This window comes from Molossus molossus, unplaced genomic scaffold (genome assembly GCF_014108415.1).
Source record: "Molossus molossus isolate mMolMol1 unplaced genomic scaffold, mMolMol1.p scaffold_m16_p_1, whole genome shotgun sequence".
Lineage (NCBI taxonomy): Eukaryota > Metazoa > Chordata > Mammalia > Chiroptera > Molossidae > Molossus > Molossus molossus.
In genome coordinates, this window is record NW_023425344.1 from 126,875,773 (window position 1) to 126,894,988 (window position 19,216).

The 19,216-nt window shown below is 36.6% G+C and overlaps 1 protein-coding gene across 8 annotated transcripts in view; it reads left to right on the top strand.

Annotated features, from left to right (window-relative positions):
• PARD3 (par-3 family cell polarity regulator) overlaps positions 1 to 19,216 on the top strand; it is an 823,714-nt gene that overhangs the window by 310,955 nt on the left and 493,543 nt on the right. For all 8 annotated transcript variants that reach the window (XM_036242174.1, XM_036242150.1, XM_036242158.1 and 5 more), the window contains exon 3: positions 8,859 to 9,039. In XM_036242174.1, the coding sequence (XP_036098067.1) occupies positions 8,859 to 9,039 (181 nt within the window). The remainder of the gene's footprint in view (positions 1 to 8,858; positions 9,040 to 19,216) is intronic.

A 19,216-nucleotide genomic window follows, 5' to 3' on the forward strand; every position in this document is an offset into this window, starting at 1 on the left:
TGGCCTGTCTTGGCTCCTGCTTCAGATTTTCCTAAATTCTCTCAAACAAACAGCATTGGACCTCAGCAAGCCCCATACTTCTTGTTAAGTGGCCCCAGGCCGGGCACTAGAAGCAGCCAGCCTTGGTTCACAGCTTGGCTTTGCCTGGGCACTTCAAGCCCAGCACAAAAAAAGCAGCCATCAGCAGATTGCTTTGTAAGCTTATGCCTGGTGGCCCCAGGTAGAACACAAGCAGTGGCCGACCTTATCCCAGAGTCAGCACAAATAGTGGACAGCTTCAGACCACATCAAAGTGCCACCACACCAACACCTGTACCAGCAACATACTCAAGGAGTGAACTCAGTGGGTACCAGAGCCCTGCTGAAGTTAGTCTTACTCTGTGTGGTGGTTCCCTGTACAGCTGATTCTCCAAGGGAGTCAGAGGTTGGTGGTGAGTGGGCACAGCCAGTCCTTGCAGCTGACCAGCCTGAGTAGATCCTTCCCATTGATGTGCCAACAGTGATCAAGACTCAATTACAAAAGAAGGGTAAACAGTTCACATTAGGGGTGTACCTCGAGGGCCCAGATGGGGTGATCAGGGAGGCTCTACTACTGGACCCCACAGGACACCTACTACAGCAGGCCACCCCAGGAAGCCTAGGAGACATAGCAATTCTGCCTAATACATAGAAGCAAACACAGGGAGGCAGCCAAAATGAGACAAAGAAACATATCCCTAATGAAAGGACAAAACACAATGCCAGGAAAATAACTAAATAAAACGGAGATAATCAATCTAACAGATGCAGAGTTCAAAACACTGGTTATAAGGATGCTCAAGGAACTTAGTGAGAACATCAACAACATAAAAAACAGACCAGTCAGAAATGAAGGATGCACTAACTGAAATAAAGAATAATTTACAGCCCTGGCCGGTTTGGTTCAGCGGTTGGAGCGTCGGCCTGCGGTCCTGAGAGACCCGGGTTCAGTTCCCGCTAAGGGCACGTACCTCGGTTGCGGTTTGTCCCCGGCCCTGGAGGGCCGGTTGTGCGGGTGGCAGCCACTCAATGTGTTCCTTTCACATCGATGTTTCTCTCTCTCTCTCTGTTCCTCTCTCTCCCTCCCGCTCTACCTGAACAAAAAATGGAAAAATGTCCTCGGGTGAGGATTAAAAAAAAAAAAAAAAGAATAATTTACAAGGAATGAATAGTAGAGTAAGTGAAGCCAAGAAGCAAACCATCGATTTAGAATATAAGGAAGCACAAAACACCCAATCAACAAAGAATCCAAAATATGAGGATAGTATAAGGAGCCTCTGGGACAATTTTAAGCATACCAACATTTATATCATGGGGATGCCAGAAGTAGAAGAAATGTTGATGGGTTTTGTTGAAGGAGAAGAACAAAAATATGAATAATAAAATGGCAATAAATACATATCTATAAACAATTGACTCTATAAGCAAAATGAATAAGCAGAGCAGAAACAGCCTCATAGATAACAGAGAACATTTTTGTTGATTGCCAGATGGGAGGGGGTTGGGGGAATGGGCAAAAAAAGATAAAGGGATTAACAAGTGTGCATTGGTTGTTAGACCAAGGCACCTCAAAGGGAAGTGGGGGGAGAGAGGGCATGAAGGGATAAACCAAAGAACTTATATTCATAACCAATGTACACGGACAATAGTGTGGGGAAGGCTGGAGGTAGGAGGGAAGAGGAGGAGTTCACTGGGGTAGAAAAGTGGGGAACATCTGTAATACATTCAACAATAAAGATATATTTAAAAAAATAAAAAGATCTTCTGATATCACCAGCATGGAATTGTTTGTATTTTCTTGATTATCCTCAAGTGTGTTCAGGAAATTTCCGGTGGTGGCATCAAAATTATGTGAATTTTGTAAGGTGGGTTATTGCCTTTGGTAAATCAAGAATGAACAGAATCCTGTGCAAAGACTTGTAGATAGTCAACAGCCTGAAGCTTTGAAGAAGGCTGTGCTATGGATATGTTAGATGTTCAGAGCACTGGTAAAGATAGACTTCATTTCCAATCTCAGATTCATTCTGTTTTTATTTATAGTTCAGCTTTGGTCAGATTAATCTGAGTCTCAGTGAAATGAAATATAAAATAAAAGCTGCTCTTCTGTGAGCAGTTGGGAGGATGTAGTGTATCTTCAAATGAACTTCATTTTGTGGTTATTGTGATGTTGGGATTTTTAGCAAGGCTTCTCTTTTCCTTTTTCTGTTTTTACCCCTTATTATTGGTGTGTAGAAGAGCTTTGCATCAGTCTTCAATTACTCTTGAAACTGATACTGAAATTTACAAAAGTATATATTTGTCAACCATTCCACTATAACTTAATACTAGCTAATATTAACTGTGCACTTGTTATATTCTGAAAGTTAATATAACTTATCTCTATCACAACAAGACTTGAGGCTTAAAACATCACAAATTTATTACCTTACAGTTTTGTAGGATAGAAGTCTGGCATGGTTCTTACCAGGATAAAATCAGGGTGTGAGCAGAGCTGTGTTTCTTTCTGGAGGACCTGGGGGAGGTCCTGTAATTGTCTTTTCTTCTAGAGAGGCCCCTATGTTTTTCACCCATGGGTACCTTTCTTCATTTTCAAAGTCAGCCATGTAGTATACCTTCCTAACCATTGTCACACCTTCCTCTGACACCACCAGGAAAGGTTCTCCAGTTTTCTACTCATGTCATTAGATGGGCTCAGCAGATAATCTAGGATAATCTCGCCCTTTTAGGATTTTTTTGTAATTAAATTTATTGAGGTGACATTGGTTAATAAAATTATAGAGATTTCAGGTATGCAATTTTACAGTACATCATCTGTATATTGTATTGTATATTTACCACCCCAAAGTCAAGTCTCCTCCCTTCTTTACCCTCTTCTAGCTCCCTCTGCCCCTTCTTCCTTCTGCCAGTCACCATACTTTTGTCTGTGTCCATGAGTCTTGTCTTTTTTTTTCTTGTCCAGGGTAATCTCCCTCTTTTAAGATTTTTAACTTGAATCACATCTTCAAGTTTCTTTTACTATGAAAGGGATAACACCACAGGTTCTGGGGATTTGGGCATGGACAATAATGGGCGTTATTCTGCCTGCCATAACTACCATGCTCTTTTTTGGAGATCAGTAAAGTAAGGCCTAGAAATGGTAGAGAGACCACTGGATTTACCAACAAACATGTAAGAAATAAAATCAGAGCTGTTTTTGAATGTAGGTCTCTGTGAATTCTATGCTCTTAGCCACTTTGTTACATGCAGTCATGGGCCTTCAGCTTATCACTTTACCCATTACAATGGTAACACCATTGATCTAAATGGTTTATAAGTGTTTGAGTGTGGTGTGGCTGAGTTTGGAGTTTATGACTATGTGGGTTATAAGGGGTGTTATCCTAAAGTCAGCCTGTCTTTCCTCATGGAGACTTGATAGGTGAAAAGACCAGAAGAAATGAAGTAATCACTATTTTAAGTAAAAATGGACTTTCAAAAATATACTTCATGGGCAACAGTGAGGAATCCATTTGTTAAAATATGGGTTTGAGTCATGTTTCATAAATTTAAAAGCAGACGTTTTCTTTATTTTTTGGAAGGACATGATAGAGATTTTTAATATGTGATATATTTGTGAAGGTCTCATTTTCTTTTGCTTTATTACTATATGTATGCTTATGGAGTATATTTTGTAAGATTATATAGCCTTATCAATTTAACACAAAATTATTTCATATCTGCACCTGGCATTTAAATTTTGGTTCAAAAGAAAGCTGTGGAATTGTATGTTATTGGCATATTTCACATCACCAACTGTGCTTCTGCCACTGAAATTCAAATAGCATTTGTCCCTGACACAGGCCAGATTTCATAATACTGGTGTTTTCTAAAAATGCTGAAGTTAACTATTGAAACTAATATATATGTTGAAGTTCTTTCATCATGTGTGGCATTTAAAGACTTGTTCTTTGTAATTTGCAATCTTTATTTTCAGTTTATTCTTGAGAGAACACATTACTGAAAAGTTAATTACAAACCCTAATTTCATTTGCTTTCATTTAAGCACCAATATATCGAAACTTAGTATCTTCAAAATGCACTTAAAATTTTTTAACCTCACCTGAGGATATGTTTATTGATTTAGAGTGGGAGGAAGGGTGGGGTGGGCTGGGGTGGGGGTGAGGTGGAGAAACATTGATTGGTTGCCTCCCAAAAGCACCTCGACTGGGAATCAAACCCACAACCTCTTGGTATTTGAGATAATGCTCCAACCAATAGAGTCACCTGACCATGGCTCAAAATGTGCTTTAAGCCACATAACCTTGTGAGAAGTCTGATGACATTAAAATTAAAAGTATAGAAATTCTAAATCCCTATAAAAAACTTACAGTGGATATTGTTATGCTTATCAGGGTTACCAAGGTACCTCAACTCTTAATTTCTTTTTATACTTATCTTTATTGTTGACTGTATTAGAGATGTTCCCCCTCTTTTTTCCCCATTGACCGCCTCCTCCCCAATCACGCCCCCTCCTGCCTTCCCCACACTATCATTTGTGTCCCCCTTCCCTTTGAGGTTCATCAGTCTAACAACCAACCAATTTGTTCTCTGTATCTATGAGTCTGTTTCTGTTCTGCTTGCCCATTTTGTTTGTAGATTCAATTGTTGATAGATATGTATTTATTGCCGTTTTATTGTTCATATTTTTGTTCTTCTTGTCCTTCAAGAAGACCCTTCAACATTTCATATAACATTGGTTTGGTGGTGATGAACTCCTTTAGCCTTTTCTTGTCTAGGATAATCTTGATATGTCCATCAATTTTGAATGATAGCTTTGCAGGATAGAGTAGTCTTGGTTGTAGGTTGTTGCTTTTCATCACCTTGAATATCTCTTGCCACTCCTTTCTGGACTGCAATGTTTCTTTTGAGAAATTGGCTAACAGTCTTAAAGGAGCTCCTTTGTAGTAAGTAACTGCTATTCTCTTGCTGCTTTTAAGATTCTATCTTTGTGGTTAACCTTTGGCATTTTGATGATGATGTGTCTTGGTGTGGACTTCGAGTTCCTCTTTTTTGGGGCTCTCTGTGCTTCCTGGACGTGTATGTCTGTTTCCTTCACCAAGCAGGGAAGTTTTCTGCCATTTTTTTCAAATAGGTTTTCAATTTCTTGCTTTCTCTCTTCTCCTTCTGGCACCCCAATGATGAGAATTTTGGTACACTTGAAGTTGTCCCAGAGGCTCCTTAACACTGTTCTCATTTTTTTTTACATGCATTTTTCTTTTTGCTGTTCAGATTGGGTATTTTTTGCTTTCTTATATTCTAATTCAGTGGTTTGCTTCTTGGCTTCACTTACTCTACTATTGATTCCCTGTAAATTATTCTTCATTTCAGTTAGTGCATCCTTCATTTCTGACTGGTCCTTTTTTATATTGTTAATGTTCTAAGTTCCTTGGAAGTCTCCTTAAGTTCCTTGAAGGTCTCACTGACTTTTAGTTTTATATTCCAAATTTAAATTGACTAAAAAAATGAGTAGTCCAGTGCAGGCAGGGTTGTCAAACATAGTTATGATAATTTATTTATGTATTATTTGTGCCTGTTTTCATACTACAATGGCAGAGTAGGTTTGTTATGACAGACTGTATAGCTTGCACAGCTCCAAAAATACTTACTATTTGGCTCTTTTCAGAAAAAGTTCACTGACCCCTGATGTGGTAGAATGTATGTATGACTAATGTAGGGAGACACTTGCCAGTCAGTTAAATACCCAGGCTGATTTTATTACTGTATATGGAAACTTCTGTGTATACACACAAATAAACGTCTTTTCATTTTTTATAACTGCTCAGGAGTTCTTTTCCTACGTATGTTGCTTATTACAAGGTGAATTGCTCAACTATTCATTCTATTTTGATTTCATCCTACCACTTAGCTTCCTTACAGATTGTTTAATCAGCTCATTATATATGATATCACAATAGAGTTCTGAGCTTCTTGTTTGTCTACTGGTCTTTATAACCTTAGGATTTTTTTTTTTTTTTATAAATTGATTGATAATATGTTAATGTAAATTGTATTTGTTCAAAATGGCACAACTGTCTATGAAATGAGGATTATAATTATAAATACTTCTCACATTCTTTAAGTTTATCTTACTGTTGTTTATAACTGATAGAAATATTAGCATTAAAAAAAGCTTGAATTGGAGGCAGAAAGCATGGCTTTTTGGGGGTACAGTCTTGGTTCTTATTTTTTTGGAATACTAAGCATAGTTTGCTAGGCATAGGATTGTAGGGCGAATGACCAAAGTGTAGTGTTCCTTCAAACTTTATTACTTTTTATTACTCTAGGAGATTTTAAGAAGCGTGACCACTGTTCAGTTATAAGAAGAAATGATTTGCCCGGCCAGTGTGGCTCAGTGGTTGAGTGTCGACCTATGAACCAAGAGGTCGCTGGTTTGATTCCTGGTCAGGGCACATGCCCAGGTTGTGGGCCAAATCCCCAGTAAGGGACATGCAGGAGGCGGCCAGTCAATGTTTTCTCTTATTCATGTTTCTATCTCTCTCTCCCTCTCACTTTCATTCTCTCTAAATCAATAAAGAAAAAAATATTTTTTTAAAAAGAAATGATTGAAATTTAATTTTTATGGTACTTTGTAATGCTATATTATGAAATGTAAAAATTTTTAATTTTAAAATTATTTTATACTTAAGAAAAGCTGCAAAAATAATAGTGTTTACATATATTTTTCATCTATACCTTCACACCATGTCTTGTTTTTTGTTTTAGCCCAGGATCCAGTCAGGGCCTCACATTGCATGAATTCTTATTTCTCCTCAGTCTCCTCCAGTTTATATGATTTCATGTTTTTATTTGTTTTTACTTTTATAACCTTGATAGTAGTAAAGAATAAGAGTTATTTCATAGAATGTCTCTCAATTTGGATTGTTCTCAGGCTTCCTCATAATTAGATCAATGTTATTTATTTTTGGCAGGCATACCACAGAAGTAAGGTTATGTATTTCTCAGTGCATTTTATCAGAGGGTATATGATGACAATATGTCTTATCACTGATGCTAACTTTTGTGAAGTGGTATCTGACATATTCCTCCACTGCAAAGATATTATTTTTTATTAAAAACTTTTTATATGAAGATATTTTGAGATATGCAAATATTCTGTTTCTCATTATATTCCCACCCATTAATTTTGGCATCCATTAGTAGATTGATCTGCAACAGGTATTATTATGGAGGTTGTCTAGTGATGCTTTCTATTTCTATCATTCTATATTAATTGGAATACAGCAATTAGGAAGAGCTATCCATTCTCCACCATTTAATTATTTCTTCAATTACTTATTTATATCATTATGGACTTAAAGATATTTACTTTTTTCTTGGTTATAATCTGTTTCCTCGTTTACAAGTTGTCCCAGCTTTGGCCATTGGGAGCTTCTTCTCATTGGCACCCTATCTTTTTGATATGCCTCCATCATTTTTGAATGCATCACAAGATGTTCCAAGCTCCTCATGTATTATGTCTGCCCCCAACCCTGCAATTATTTTTCTAAGAAGCCCTAGTTCATTTATTGGAGACTGGTATTAGAAACCAAGATCTGGGTACTTGTATTCATTGGTACTGGGTATCATTACATCTGAGACCTCTCAGTGGATAGAACTAAGAAATATATGTTTGTATACCACACATGCATTCACATTCATTCATACTTTCTGTTGTGTGAGAATTTCTAAACTGTACAGTTGTGAGAACCAAATTTACTAACTGGAATACAATATTTCTGTTACAGTTCGTTTTGTCTTTAGCCTTACACTGACTGAACAGTTAAAAATGTTTTCTGAAGTCACTTAATTTTTATCTTCTCTGCCACCGTCAGTTGGTTGTATTTTTCATTGGTAACATTGTTAGGTTTATTTGTGTTCTATTTTAGCTTTTACTGTCCTCTGGTTAGTTTTACTTACTTATATATGTTTTAGGTATTTGGATTATTATTATAGTTTTAAGAGTCAGTTACAGAAAAATATTCAGAAAAGTATCACTGCACCATTATCTTCATAATCTGTTCTCATTCTCTTTCAACCCTATTTCTACTAATTCCCTGTAGGTAAAAAGTTTCATTAGTTTCTTTTATATCTTTCCTATATTTCTTTTGCACATATAAGCAGACATATGTGTTGTTTTTAATATTCCCTTCTTTTTATATGAAGGGTATCTTACACCTTTTGCTATATATACTGTATATCATATATAAATATGCATTATATATTTATACAAATACAGTTTTATTTTCCATTTAATATATTATGTACCAAAAGAATTATTCATTTATTTATTCTTCCTTTATTGATTTTAGAGAGAAAGGAAGGGAGAGTGAAAGAGAGCTAGAACCATCTATGAGAGAGAACATTGATTGGCCGCCACTGTACCCACCCCCACCCCCCGGGGGGGGGGATTTGGTCCACAATCTGGGCATGAGCCCTGACCGATAATTGAACCTGTGACCTCTTGGTGTGTGGGTTGATGTTGAGCCACTGAGCCACACCAACCGGGCTTACCAAAAGATTTAAAGCCATCATATATATATCTCCCTTTAGCATTCTGTGATATAAAAACATATTTATATTTTTTACCCATAGACTTTTGGATATGAAATGCAAACTTAGAAAAAGTAAAGCATCAAAATTCAGGGAAAGACAGTTTCTTGAAGTTTTGCTTCCTAAAACAACATTGCTGGTATATAAATATCTATGCTGTTGCCTCTGTAGATATAAGTCAAATGTGGTGTGGCGTTTATGGTAAAAATGTAAATGCCTTTGTTTATAATACCCCCTTTACCTTTTGTTTCTAGCTGGTAGCAGTATTTGATGAGCAAGATCCACATCATGGAGGTGATGGCACCAGTGCCAGCTCCACAGGCACCCAGAGTCCAGAGATATTTGGCAGTGAGCTTGGCACCAACACTGTTTCAGCCTTTCAACCTTATCAAGCAACAAGTGAAATTGAGGTCACACCTTCAGTTCTTCGTGCAAGTAAGTAAAGTTCTTTTTTTAATGCACATTTTTATCTTAATTTATAGGAATGCCAACTTTTATTATCCAGCCATGCTCCTATGAATGGGAGTCATTATCTGTTTTTATAAAAAAACTGATTAAATTTAGAACCTGGGCAGATGTGTTTTGCAAAAAACACAGGCAAGATTCTTTACATTTTAATAACTTGGGCTTGCCTTTTCTTTCTTTCTTTTCTTAATCCTTCTGAATGGTAGAACAAATAGAAATAATCAAAGGGCTTTACATTGAAACAAAACATAGCATCATTGATTGCCAATCAGTTTGATTGCACCCATTACTTGAACTTTATCTGAAGAGCAGGAGAAGAGATCTCAGTGCCATCGTTATCTTCAGGGATCTGGAAGAGATGCTATTAGGATGCCATCTTAAGGGAAGAAAATATAGGACATAGTGAGTTTAAATTAGGAATCCTAGGACCCAGAGTACTCTAGTTTCAGTATGTTTGTTTGAAGAATTCTGTCAGCCATTCCTAGAAGGTTACTCAGAAAGGTAAGGAACTTTGCTAGAAATCATGTTTAGTTTTTGTAATCTTATAGTCGAGCAGTTGTTACAAGTAAGAAGGTTCATTTCAGGAGATTTATAAGTTAAAAATCATTTATCTTTTAAATTTTACAGTGGAAAATTTAGTCTTGTGCTATTTACTGATAGTCTTAAGTAGACCTTCATTCATGGATAGGTAATAATATAATGATATATCTCTATAATATATAAAAATAATATATAGAATAAGGTAGATAATGTTTAGAATATATAGTTTCTTCTTCTAAATTGCATCCTTGGACCTGGCCATGTGGCTCAGTTGGTTAGAGCATCATCTCGATATGCCAAGGTTTCAGGTTCCATTTCAGGTGGACACATACAAGAGTCAAACATTGAATGCATAAATAAGTAGAACAACAAATTGATGTCTGTCTGTCTGTTTCTTTATCTCCCCCCTCTGCCTTCATCTCTCTTTCTCTAAAAATCAATAAAAAATAAATAAAATGTATTCTTATTTCTAGTTTTTGTGTTGGTGGCAATCTATAGTATTTTGCCAATTTATTTTTAGATGTTCATAAACTGCTTCTCCTTCCACTGTTTCTTGAAGGTGTATGTGCGTAGAACAAGAAAAGACCATCAGTTTAGCAGTTAACAAATCTGATGATGCATCAGAAACCACAGGAAAAGTGTGCTGTACAGAGATGTAGAGAATTGAGAAGGCATGATGGGATATGTACGTGATGTTCTACCTAGAGAATCATATATGGATGCAAGCCAATGTTACCTACTTCCTAAATTTGCTTTCAGTCATCTGAATAAGAAACAATTATAAGTGAGAGCTAGGTCCAATGGAAAAAGGCTTCCAAGGAAGCTTGGAGTAGGAACAGACACAATAGGTATTTAGTTGAACATTTCCTTATATCTAGGAGATTTACATCTGTTTGTGCACATGTACAAATACATATATTTAAAGTAATTATGTGGAAATAGTATTTAGTTACTACATGGATATGCTATTTAAAAGTTTTATGTTGGCTTTACTTGGGGCAAAATGTTTTAAAAGATGAGGTGTGTACTATGTATGGTATACAAGATAATATATAAGTGGTATGGAGGTTACTTTATTTTCTTTTATTATATACTAGTCCATTAAGTCTATGTTTTAATGCTTATCTGCTTTGGAATATGCATGTGTGTAAAAAGTGGATTGCATTTGAATTAAATAAAAATTTAATTATATATATTTAGGTGCCTGATGTTTAGAATATTGTCGTTTTATGTGAGTAATTAGATCCTAATGTATATCATTTAATACAGAGCTTTTTGTTGTTACTGTTGTAGTTTTTACTCATGTGTTTTATAAAGCAAGATGCACCTTAAATTTAGCTTTACTTTTAAGTGTTATAGAAAAGGTAAATTTTTCTTTTATGTCAAGAATTTGAATGGCGCGCTTCCCATCAGTTGTAATTTTTTGAGTTCTTTGGACTCAACAAAAATCTAAAACACTTCACCTTTGACTGGCCTGTTGTGTTAAAATTTAAATGCTATTTTCAACCCCAAATATTTCTTTTACTTTGGTTTTATTGAGGAAAAGAAGTTTAATTTGAGGCACATGTGCTGTCTTGCAGCCACTAGTGAGAGAATATACAAGTCTTACTTACTTGCTCTGACTTTCATATGCTCAAGTTATTTAGATTTCATGGTCTTGGCAGGCATTGGGTAAGTGCATGTTAAGCATTTTCTAAATACAAGGTTTGTTGACTATGTAAAAGTTACTTATTTCATAGGAGTCATCTAGTAAGATGATTTTTCATACTGTATTATTATTTATTCAAAAAATAAAAAAAAAGGGTTGATCTATACTGGCCAGGCTTTGTGCTGGGTGATAAGAGTCTAGAGTTGACCCAAAATAAAGACATAGACCATGCCATCCAGGAGTTTGTGTTTAGTGGTCTTCCTAATTTACAGATATTAAAATGAAGAAGCCAACAATATGTAGAGCTGTGCTCAGTTGAGGAATAATCACCTCTAGTTAGGGGCATGGTTAATAAAGGATTTTAGATAAATAAACTTCTAATTTTTGTCTTGAAGAAAGAAAGTGATAACTTACCCAAATTTTCTATGAATGAATTCACTCATTTCCTTTGTTCCCTAAAGAATTGATGGAAACTGAGAAAAGTATACAATTATTTTCTAGTAAAGAGTGAATATTAAGATAAAACCAGGATCTTGTCACTAATTTTCCTTTGAGCTTTCTTATAGTAGATACAAAGTTAGTTAAATCAGCAGCTGTCAACTGGGAGTGATATTTTCCCCCAGGGACATTTGACAATGTCTGCAAGTATTTTTGGTTGTCCCACCTAGTGAAGGTGGGGGGATGGTATTAGCAGCTGATTGAGACCAAGGATATTGCTAAACATTCTGTAAGACACATGGTCCCCCACATCAAACAACTAACTATCTAGTTCAAAGTGTCAATAGGGCTGGAGGGTGGGAAAACGCTGAATTAATGAGTCATTGTCCTTAAGGTCAAATTAGCTATTTCCTAAGAGAAGTTCAAATTTGAGAAAAGTTTTTTTCAGCCCAGTCAGTATCCTGATTAATACCCCTAAACTTAAGGGTAAGGAAATAATGACTAGCTAATAACAATATTGGTCATAGTACATAGCCAACAGACTACAACAACAGATAACAGGGAATTATGGGCAATATTACACAAAAATAATAGTATAAATATAATTAATAGAACAAAAATATAAATTTTCCTAAGTATAAAAAAGTGCTTTAAAAATTGAGAAAGTAAATGAAAGAGACCACATAATGTAGGACTACTTATATAAAAGCTTCTTATGTTGAAGAAATAAAATAAAATAAAATAGGATACCTATTTTATCTAAAATATAGGTACGTATGGGGAAGGGAGGGAATAGGATGGAGGAAATGGGATAGAAGGTAGACTTGTAATTCTGCCTTTTAAATATTTGGTATTGGAACTATATCATATTTTTCATAATTATAAGACCATTACATTTTAATTTTAAAAATAAAATTCTGAATAACAATATTTATATGACACAGTTAACATAAGTTGATACCCCAGTTTAGTTAATGGTTTAGTTATCCAAGAGTAAACTATTTTAAGTAACTATAAAACATAATTTGTACAACCAAGGGGAGATGGAAGAAAAGAACTGCCAAACAAGCAGGAACCCTGAAACTGTTGTTGGTAATGTTGGTATTTTCACTCTTAGACTGTCAGATGGACTTTATGGGATGAGGCAAATCAGGAATTATAATAATATTCTAATTTTGTTATTCTTCTTGCTGTTGAGGACCCAGGATTCTTTGTATAGAAGAAAAGGGGTGCATTGTAAGTTAGAGGAGAATAAATAAGCTTCACAATTTGAATAGGGCTTATCATACTGAATCTGGTATAGTTTATTTTGTACACACGCACTCACACCCCAAGGAGAAACAAAGAAGGAAGGAAGAAGGAAAAATACTTTATGAGTTCACTGAAAAGATACAGAACCAATGACCAATTCAATAACTGAACATGACTGAGCTATGGAAATAGTTTTTCCCATTAAAAAGGATCAGAGCTTCTTGGAGAAATGGTTGAATTCAGGTCTGGGCAGCAATTGCATGAGATGGTCCTTGATTATCTTGTCATATTAGAAAGTAAGGAAGCTGTGATAGGTTACTTGAGTTACCTCCAGGGCCCTGTAGTCAACTTGAGGCTTCCACTGGCCCAAGAAGGACAATTGGAATATCAATAAAGATAGTAACAGCAGATAGTTCATGCATTCATAATGATAATAAATCAGTAAGCAAGAAAGTACTGTAAAGGATGCTAGTGAACCAACTTATTTGGAAAATATAAAATTGGTATCTATTCTGAATTTCCTTTATAAATGGTATTACTGGGTAACCAATAGTAGATATGGGGAGGTTTTTTTTATTTTTATGGAAGTATTATGGGACCGGGGACCTGGCTCTCACTGTGTCTGCCTCGGGCTGGTCAGTAGTGTGTGGGTTCTTGACTTTATGAAGGAAAGATTTCACAATATGAGTCCAGGTGACTATGAGGGTACATTTATTAAAGCTGGGGACAGTGAACAAAGAAAGGTTGTATCATAGAAGCAGCAACAGGAGAGCCTAAGCTGGGCTGCTTTGGCTCACTGGGAAGTCAGAGAAAAGTGGGCCTTGGGGACAGGTTCAGGGGTTTAGCCTGGGATGAACTGCCAATGCCTATTGCTTCCCTGGTTGCAAATCTCGTGGGGACCATTCGAGTTTAGGAGATGCTGAGGCTGTGCTCCCCAGAGGGAGAGCTTGGGCTGCGTTCCTTGTCTTGAGGGTTTTTCTCTCTCTCTTATAGGTGGGAATCTTGGAGTTCTCAGGAGAGGGTTTCAGCAGAATATTTATCAGTTTTCTAGGTGTGCTCTTTCAGGATCTTGGTCTCTACTGATTGGTCAGCACCAGGGCAGGGGATCATTAGTCACTGCAGCTGGTCCTGGCATCACCCACCTGGTTTTTCTGTTTTTCTGGGCCTGGAGTTGAAATACAACTGAGGCCTAGGTATTGTTTCTAGGAAGGTGACCTATATCTGGCTGTAAATCGCTTAGACAGTTTGTTCAGCTATTTGTCTCAATTTACATTTTCTACTTGTTTTGGCCTACTGGCCTGTCTCAGAAGTATTTCAGCTAATAAGTGAAAAAGTAATGATTGAATTAAGATATCACTAATTTGCAACTCTTGATGAAATACTGGATCTAGGCATTGATCATCAATCACTGCTATTGTACAAATTAAATAATAAATTGAGGTGAGTCCACCATGCATGGCGCGCCTCCTGATGGAGGAATACATTTCTTAGGTAGTGGTCTTGACAAAAGAAACATAAGTCTGATCAGAGTTCTAGACCCAACTGCCAATTTATAGAAAATACAGCCCTGGTAAGCATGTTAACACCATGGGGATGCAAACAGCCACATCAAGACTGTGGAAACTGAAGAGCAATGACTCAAATTCTTGAATAGATCATTGCAAGGGGGAGAAACAGAGAGGGAACTTACAGATTAATAGACACTTAAGACACATAGCATACAATCATAATGTGTGGATCTTGTTTAAATCCCAATTTAAATCATAAATAAAACTCAAAATTACATTTATATGCTGAGTGGTGTGTTACATGCCAATTGGGTATTTGATACTAAGGAATTATTTCTTTAGGTGTGATAATGATATTGAAATTATTTTTTAAATAGTCTTTATATTTTAGTAATACACAATGAAACATGTATGAAGGAAATGATATATTTGAAATCTGCTCCAAAATAATACAGGTTGGGGAAGTCGGAAATGGGTTGAGAGGTTATGGAAGAGTTAGTATATTATTCTGTCTACTCATATTTATTTAAAATCATTTTTTTTAACTTGATTGTTGAATGTATTATAGATATTCCTCATTTTTCCCCCCATTAACCCCATCCTCCCCATTTCTGCCCCCCTCTTGCCTTTCCCCAAACTGTTGTCTGTGTCCATTGGTTATGCATATATACATATAAGTTCTTTGGTTTATTTCTTCCCACCCCTCTTTGAAGTTTGTCAAGCTAACAACCAATTTGTACTTTGTAATCTCTTCACCTTTTTCACCCATTTCCCCAACCACCCTCCCATCTGGCAGCCAACAAAATTTCTCTGTATCTATGAGAATGTTTCTGTTCTGCTTGTTCATTTTGTTTGTAGCTTTAATTGTTGATAGCTGTGTATTCATTACCATTTTGTTTGTTCATATTTTTTATCTTTTTCTTCAAGAAGACCCTTCAACATTTCATATGAAATGGTTTGGTGTTGATGAACTCTTTTAGTTTTTTCTTGTCTGGGAAACTCTTTATATGGCCATCGATTCTCAATGACAGCTTTGCAGGATAGAGTAATCTTGGTTGTAGGTTCTTGCTTTTCATCACTCTGAATATTTCTTGCCACTCCTGTCTGGCCTGCAAAGTTTCTTTTGAGAAATCAGCTGACAGTCTAATGGGAACTTTCTTGTAGATAACTAACTGCTTTTCTCTTGCTGCTTTTAAGATTCTCTCTGTCTTGAACCTTTTGCATTTTGATGATGTGTCTTGGTGTGGGCCTCTTAGGGTTCATCTTGTTTGAGACTCTCTGTGCTTCCTGGACTTGTATGTGTGTTTCCTTCACCAAGTTAGGAAAATTTCTGCCACTATTGTTTCAAATAGGGTTTCAATTTCCTGTTCTCTCTCTCTTTTCCTTCTGGCACTCCCAAGATGTGAATGTTGGCACACTTGAAGTTGTCCCAGAGGCTCCTTACACCATCTCATTTTTTTGGATTCTTTTTTCTTTTTTGCTGTTCCGATTGGGTGTTTTTTGCTTCCTTATATTCCAAATCAATGGTTTGCTTCTTGGCTTTACGTACTCTACTATTGAATCTGTGTAAATTATTCTTTATTTCAGTTAATGCCTCCTTCATGTATGACTGTGCATCCTTCATTTCTGGCTAGTCCTTTTTTTATGCTCTTGAGGCCCTCACTAAATTTGCTGAGGTTCTTACTAAGTTCACTGAGCATCCTTATAAGCAGTATTTTGAACTCAGCATCTGTTAAATTGCTTATCTCCATTTCGCTTAGTTCTTTTCCTGGAATTTTGTTCTGTTCTTTCATTTGAGACCTGTTTCTTTGTCTCCTCATTTTGGCTGCCTCCCTGTATTTGTTTCTTTGTATTACTTAATGAGAAGTATGGGGCTAGCTGAGACTAGATACTGCTTGTTTGAAATAATTTAGGAAAACCTGAAGCAGGATCCAAGACAGGCCAATCCTATGGAAAAACAAATGGCAACAGCTTGGGTAGGCCTGAAAGTTGGGTGGGGCAGGGCCTCAGGGAGCCAGGATGCTGGAGTCCCAGATATGGTGCACTTTGCTGTCCCAGGGAAGGCCTCTGACAGCATTTCTGTACAGGAGAAAACTGCCTCTCCAGCCCTCCCTCCAACGCCAAACAACTCAGTTCTTCCCCATATGACTCTGGTGCCTTTCAAGCTGCTGCCTCCTCGCTGGAGCCTGGAGGGTGCAAGTCACAGTAAGTCTGTGCATGGGCCCTTTAAGAGGAGCTGCCTGGGGCTCCAGCCACCTCAGCCTCCCTGAGCCTCAGTTCCCGCTGGTTTTCCAGCCAGAAGTGTTGGGGACTTATCTTCCTGGCACTGGAGTCCTGAGCGGGGTGCCTGGTGTGGGACGGGGACCCCTCAGTCCTCAGGGAGGACCTTCCCATCTGAGGTGTCCTCCTAATTTTTATCCACCACCTGTGGGTGTGAGACCAGTCCTTCCACCTCCGCCCCTCCTACCAGTTTCTATGCGGCTGCTTCTTTAATTCTGTAGTTGTACGACTTTCATTCAGCTTGATTTCAGGTGGTTCTGAATGATGGTTGTTTTGTCATTTGGTTGTAACTTTGATGTGGTTGTGGAAGGACACGATACCGCTTTTACCTACGCCGCCATCTTGATCGGAAGTCCAAAATCATTCTTAATAAAGGTTTTTGTTTGTCTTCTTAGGAAACACACATATAAAACACTTAAACACTTTGAAAGTTTACTTTATTCTTTTCCTTCTTGCATTTTTTTCATTTTATATAACTAATGATTTTAACCTAGTACATTTTTAGGCTTGAATATATTTTATCTTTTCATATTTGTATGAAACAAAGAAAATACATTTAAATTTTTAACCTTAAATTTTCTGTAAAATATAAATATACTTACTGTGTGATCATTATCAGCATATAAATGATCAAAATAGCATAAGTATATAATTTAAAACAATTTCTGCTTATTAGTGTGGGAATAAATGAAGAGCATTCAAATGAGAACTAGCTGTTTATTCAGAGTTTTCCATGGCAGCGGGACCAGCCACTATCAACTTGCATTTGGCAGAGGCTCCAAGGCAGGCAGAGGAGTGGGAAAACTTTTTAATTAAAAAAAAAAAAGGGAAGGCTTCAGGTGTGCCCTGATTGGAAGCTGTAAGAGGGCTGCCTAGAAGTGGGGTATCCTATATTATTGGTTAAGGGTGCATATTTGGCTTTTTCTGCTTTTTCCTAATGTAGAAGAAGGGTCGAATTTAGGGAAGGTCTCAATTACAAATCAGGTCTTGGCTATTTCAGCTGTTACTTTATAGGGTTATTGTTTGGCTTTGTGAACTGATTGCTACATATACTCTAACTTCCTGAACTGTTTATGGTAGTAGCAGGCTGGCTTCCTTGGCTGGTTTCTTCAGATTGTGGGTCTGTTTTTTGCATAGGTTGGGCATTGTCCATTTCTATATTCAGTCTCATAAATTATAAAAATTATTTTTATTAGAAATATATCTCTTTAAGATGGCATTTTCTCTTTTATTAGTACCCTCATTCAGTGAAAAATACTAAATATTTCTAGGCTAAGAAATTATTATCTGAGAAATCTATAGAAATAAGTAGAAGGGAGTAGATGGAGTTTTGTTATAGCAGTATTTCCCAATTCTTCTAATTCCCACCAAGCAGAATGCCAAGCATCAATTAGTGATCCTTCATCAAAATTTATTTTTATTGATATATCAGAGGATAGCCAACTAACTGGCTTATGTCTTCTTTTCCCTTGTGTTGAAAGGAATGAACTGGAAACTAGCTCAGTGGCAAAAGGATTTGTTACTCTGAGTCATTTACTCTCTCAACATCAAGATTATCAAAATAGCCCTTCGTTTTGCATCCTGGAAGTTTTTATTTGCATCAGTTGTAAGATGCAGGTTGAGTAATGCTTATTTTTTTTATCTTGTAATTTTTTAATGTATTTTTTAATTTTTATTTTGTTAAGTAGAAGAAAAACATGGTATCGTTATGACTTCCCTAGATCTCACAGACCCCTCCTCTTTTAATACTATCAGTAATGATGAAAAGTACATATCATATAACTTTAAATATTTCAATATTTTTTCTGTCCTATGCTAAATTTAATAAATTTTAATGGACCCTGAAATAATTATTATTTGTATAATGTGAGAAAAATTCAAACCATTTCTTTAACTCTCAAAGTTCTCTTTTTTCCTTCTGATTTTAAGTGAAGTAAAACATTTAGGCCTCTAAAAGTACTGTGGGCCCTGGCATTGGGCCTCACCTGTCTCATAAATATGTCAGCCTAGGGCTGTTGACAATGAAGAAATGGCTATGAAGAACCAGCATTTTGCTGGACCCCTTTGTTTTCAGGCCACTAGAGCCATTTTAGGGAATGATGCTTATGGAAGGTGAAGCTTTTGACATCAAATCCTTAAACAATCATGTGCCCTCACATCTCTTGGAAAGTCTTTGCCTCCTCCCAGGCATAGGCATATTTCAATTTAAAGATAATTTGTTACCAAATAACCTACATAAGTGTTCTTGTATTTCAGCCAGAGTTTTGATAAGTTCGAGTGAGAGTATGTTTGACTTCATGCTTTTATAACATGAGTTTTCTATGCAGACACTACTTTCTAGGACAGTAGTATAGAGTATTCATGGTTCAGAAAGAGTACTGGCGATGTCACATCAGTCTGAACATTTGGGCAACATTAGTAATCTTACAGCCTTGATTCGTTAATCTCTAGGTAGCTACCTCATAATTGTTGTGAATAGTAA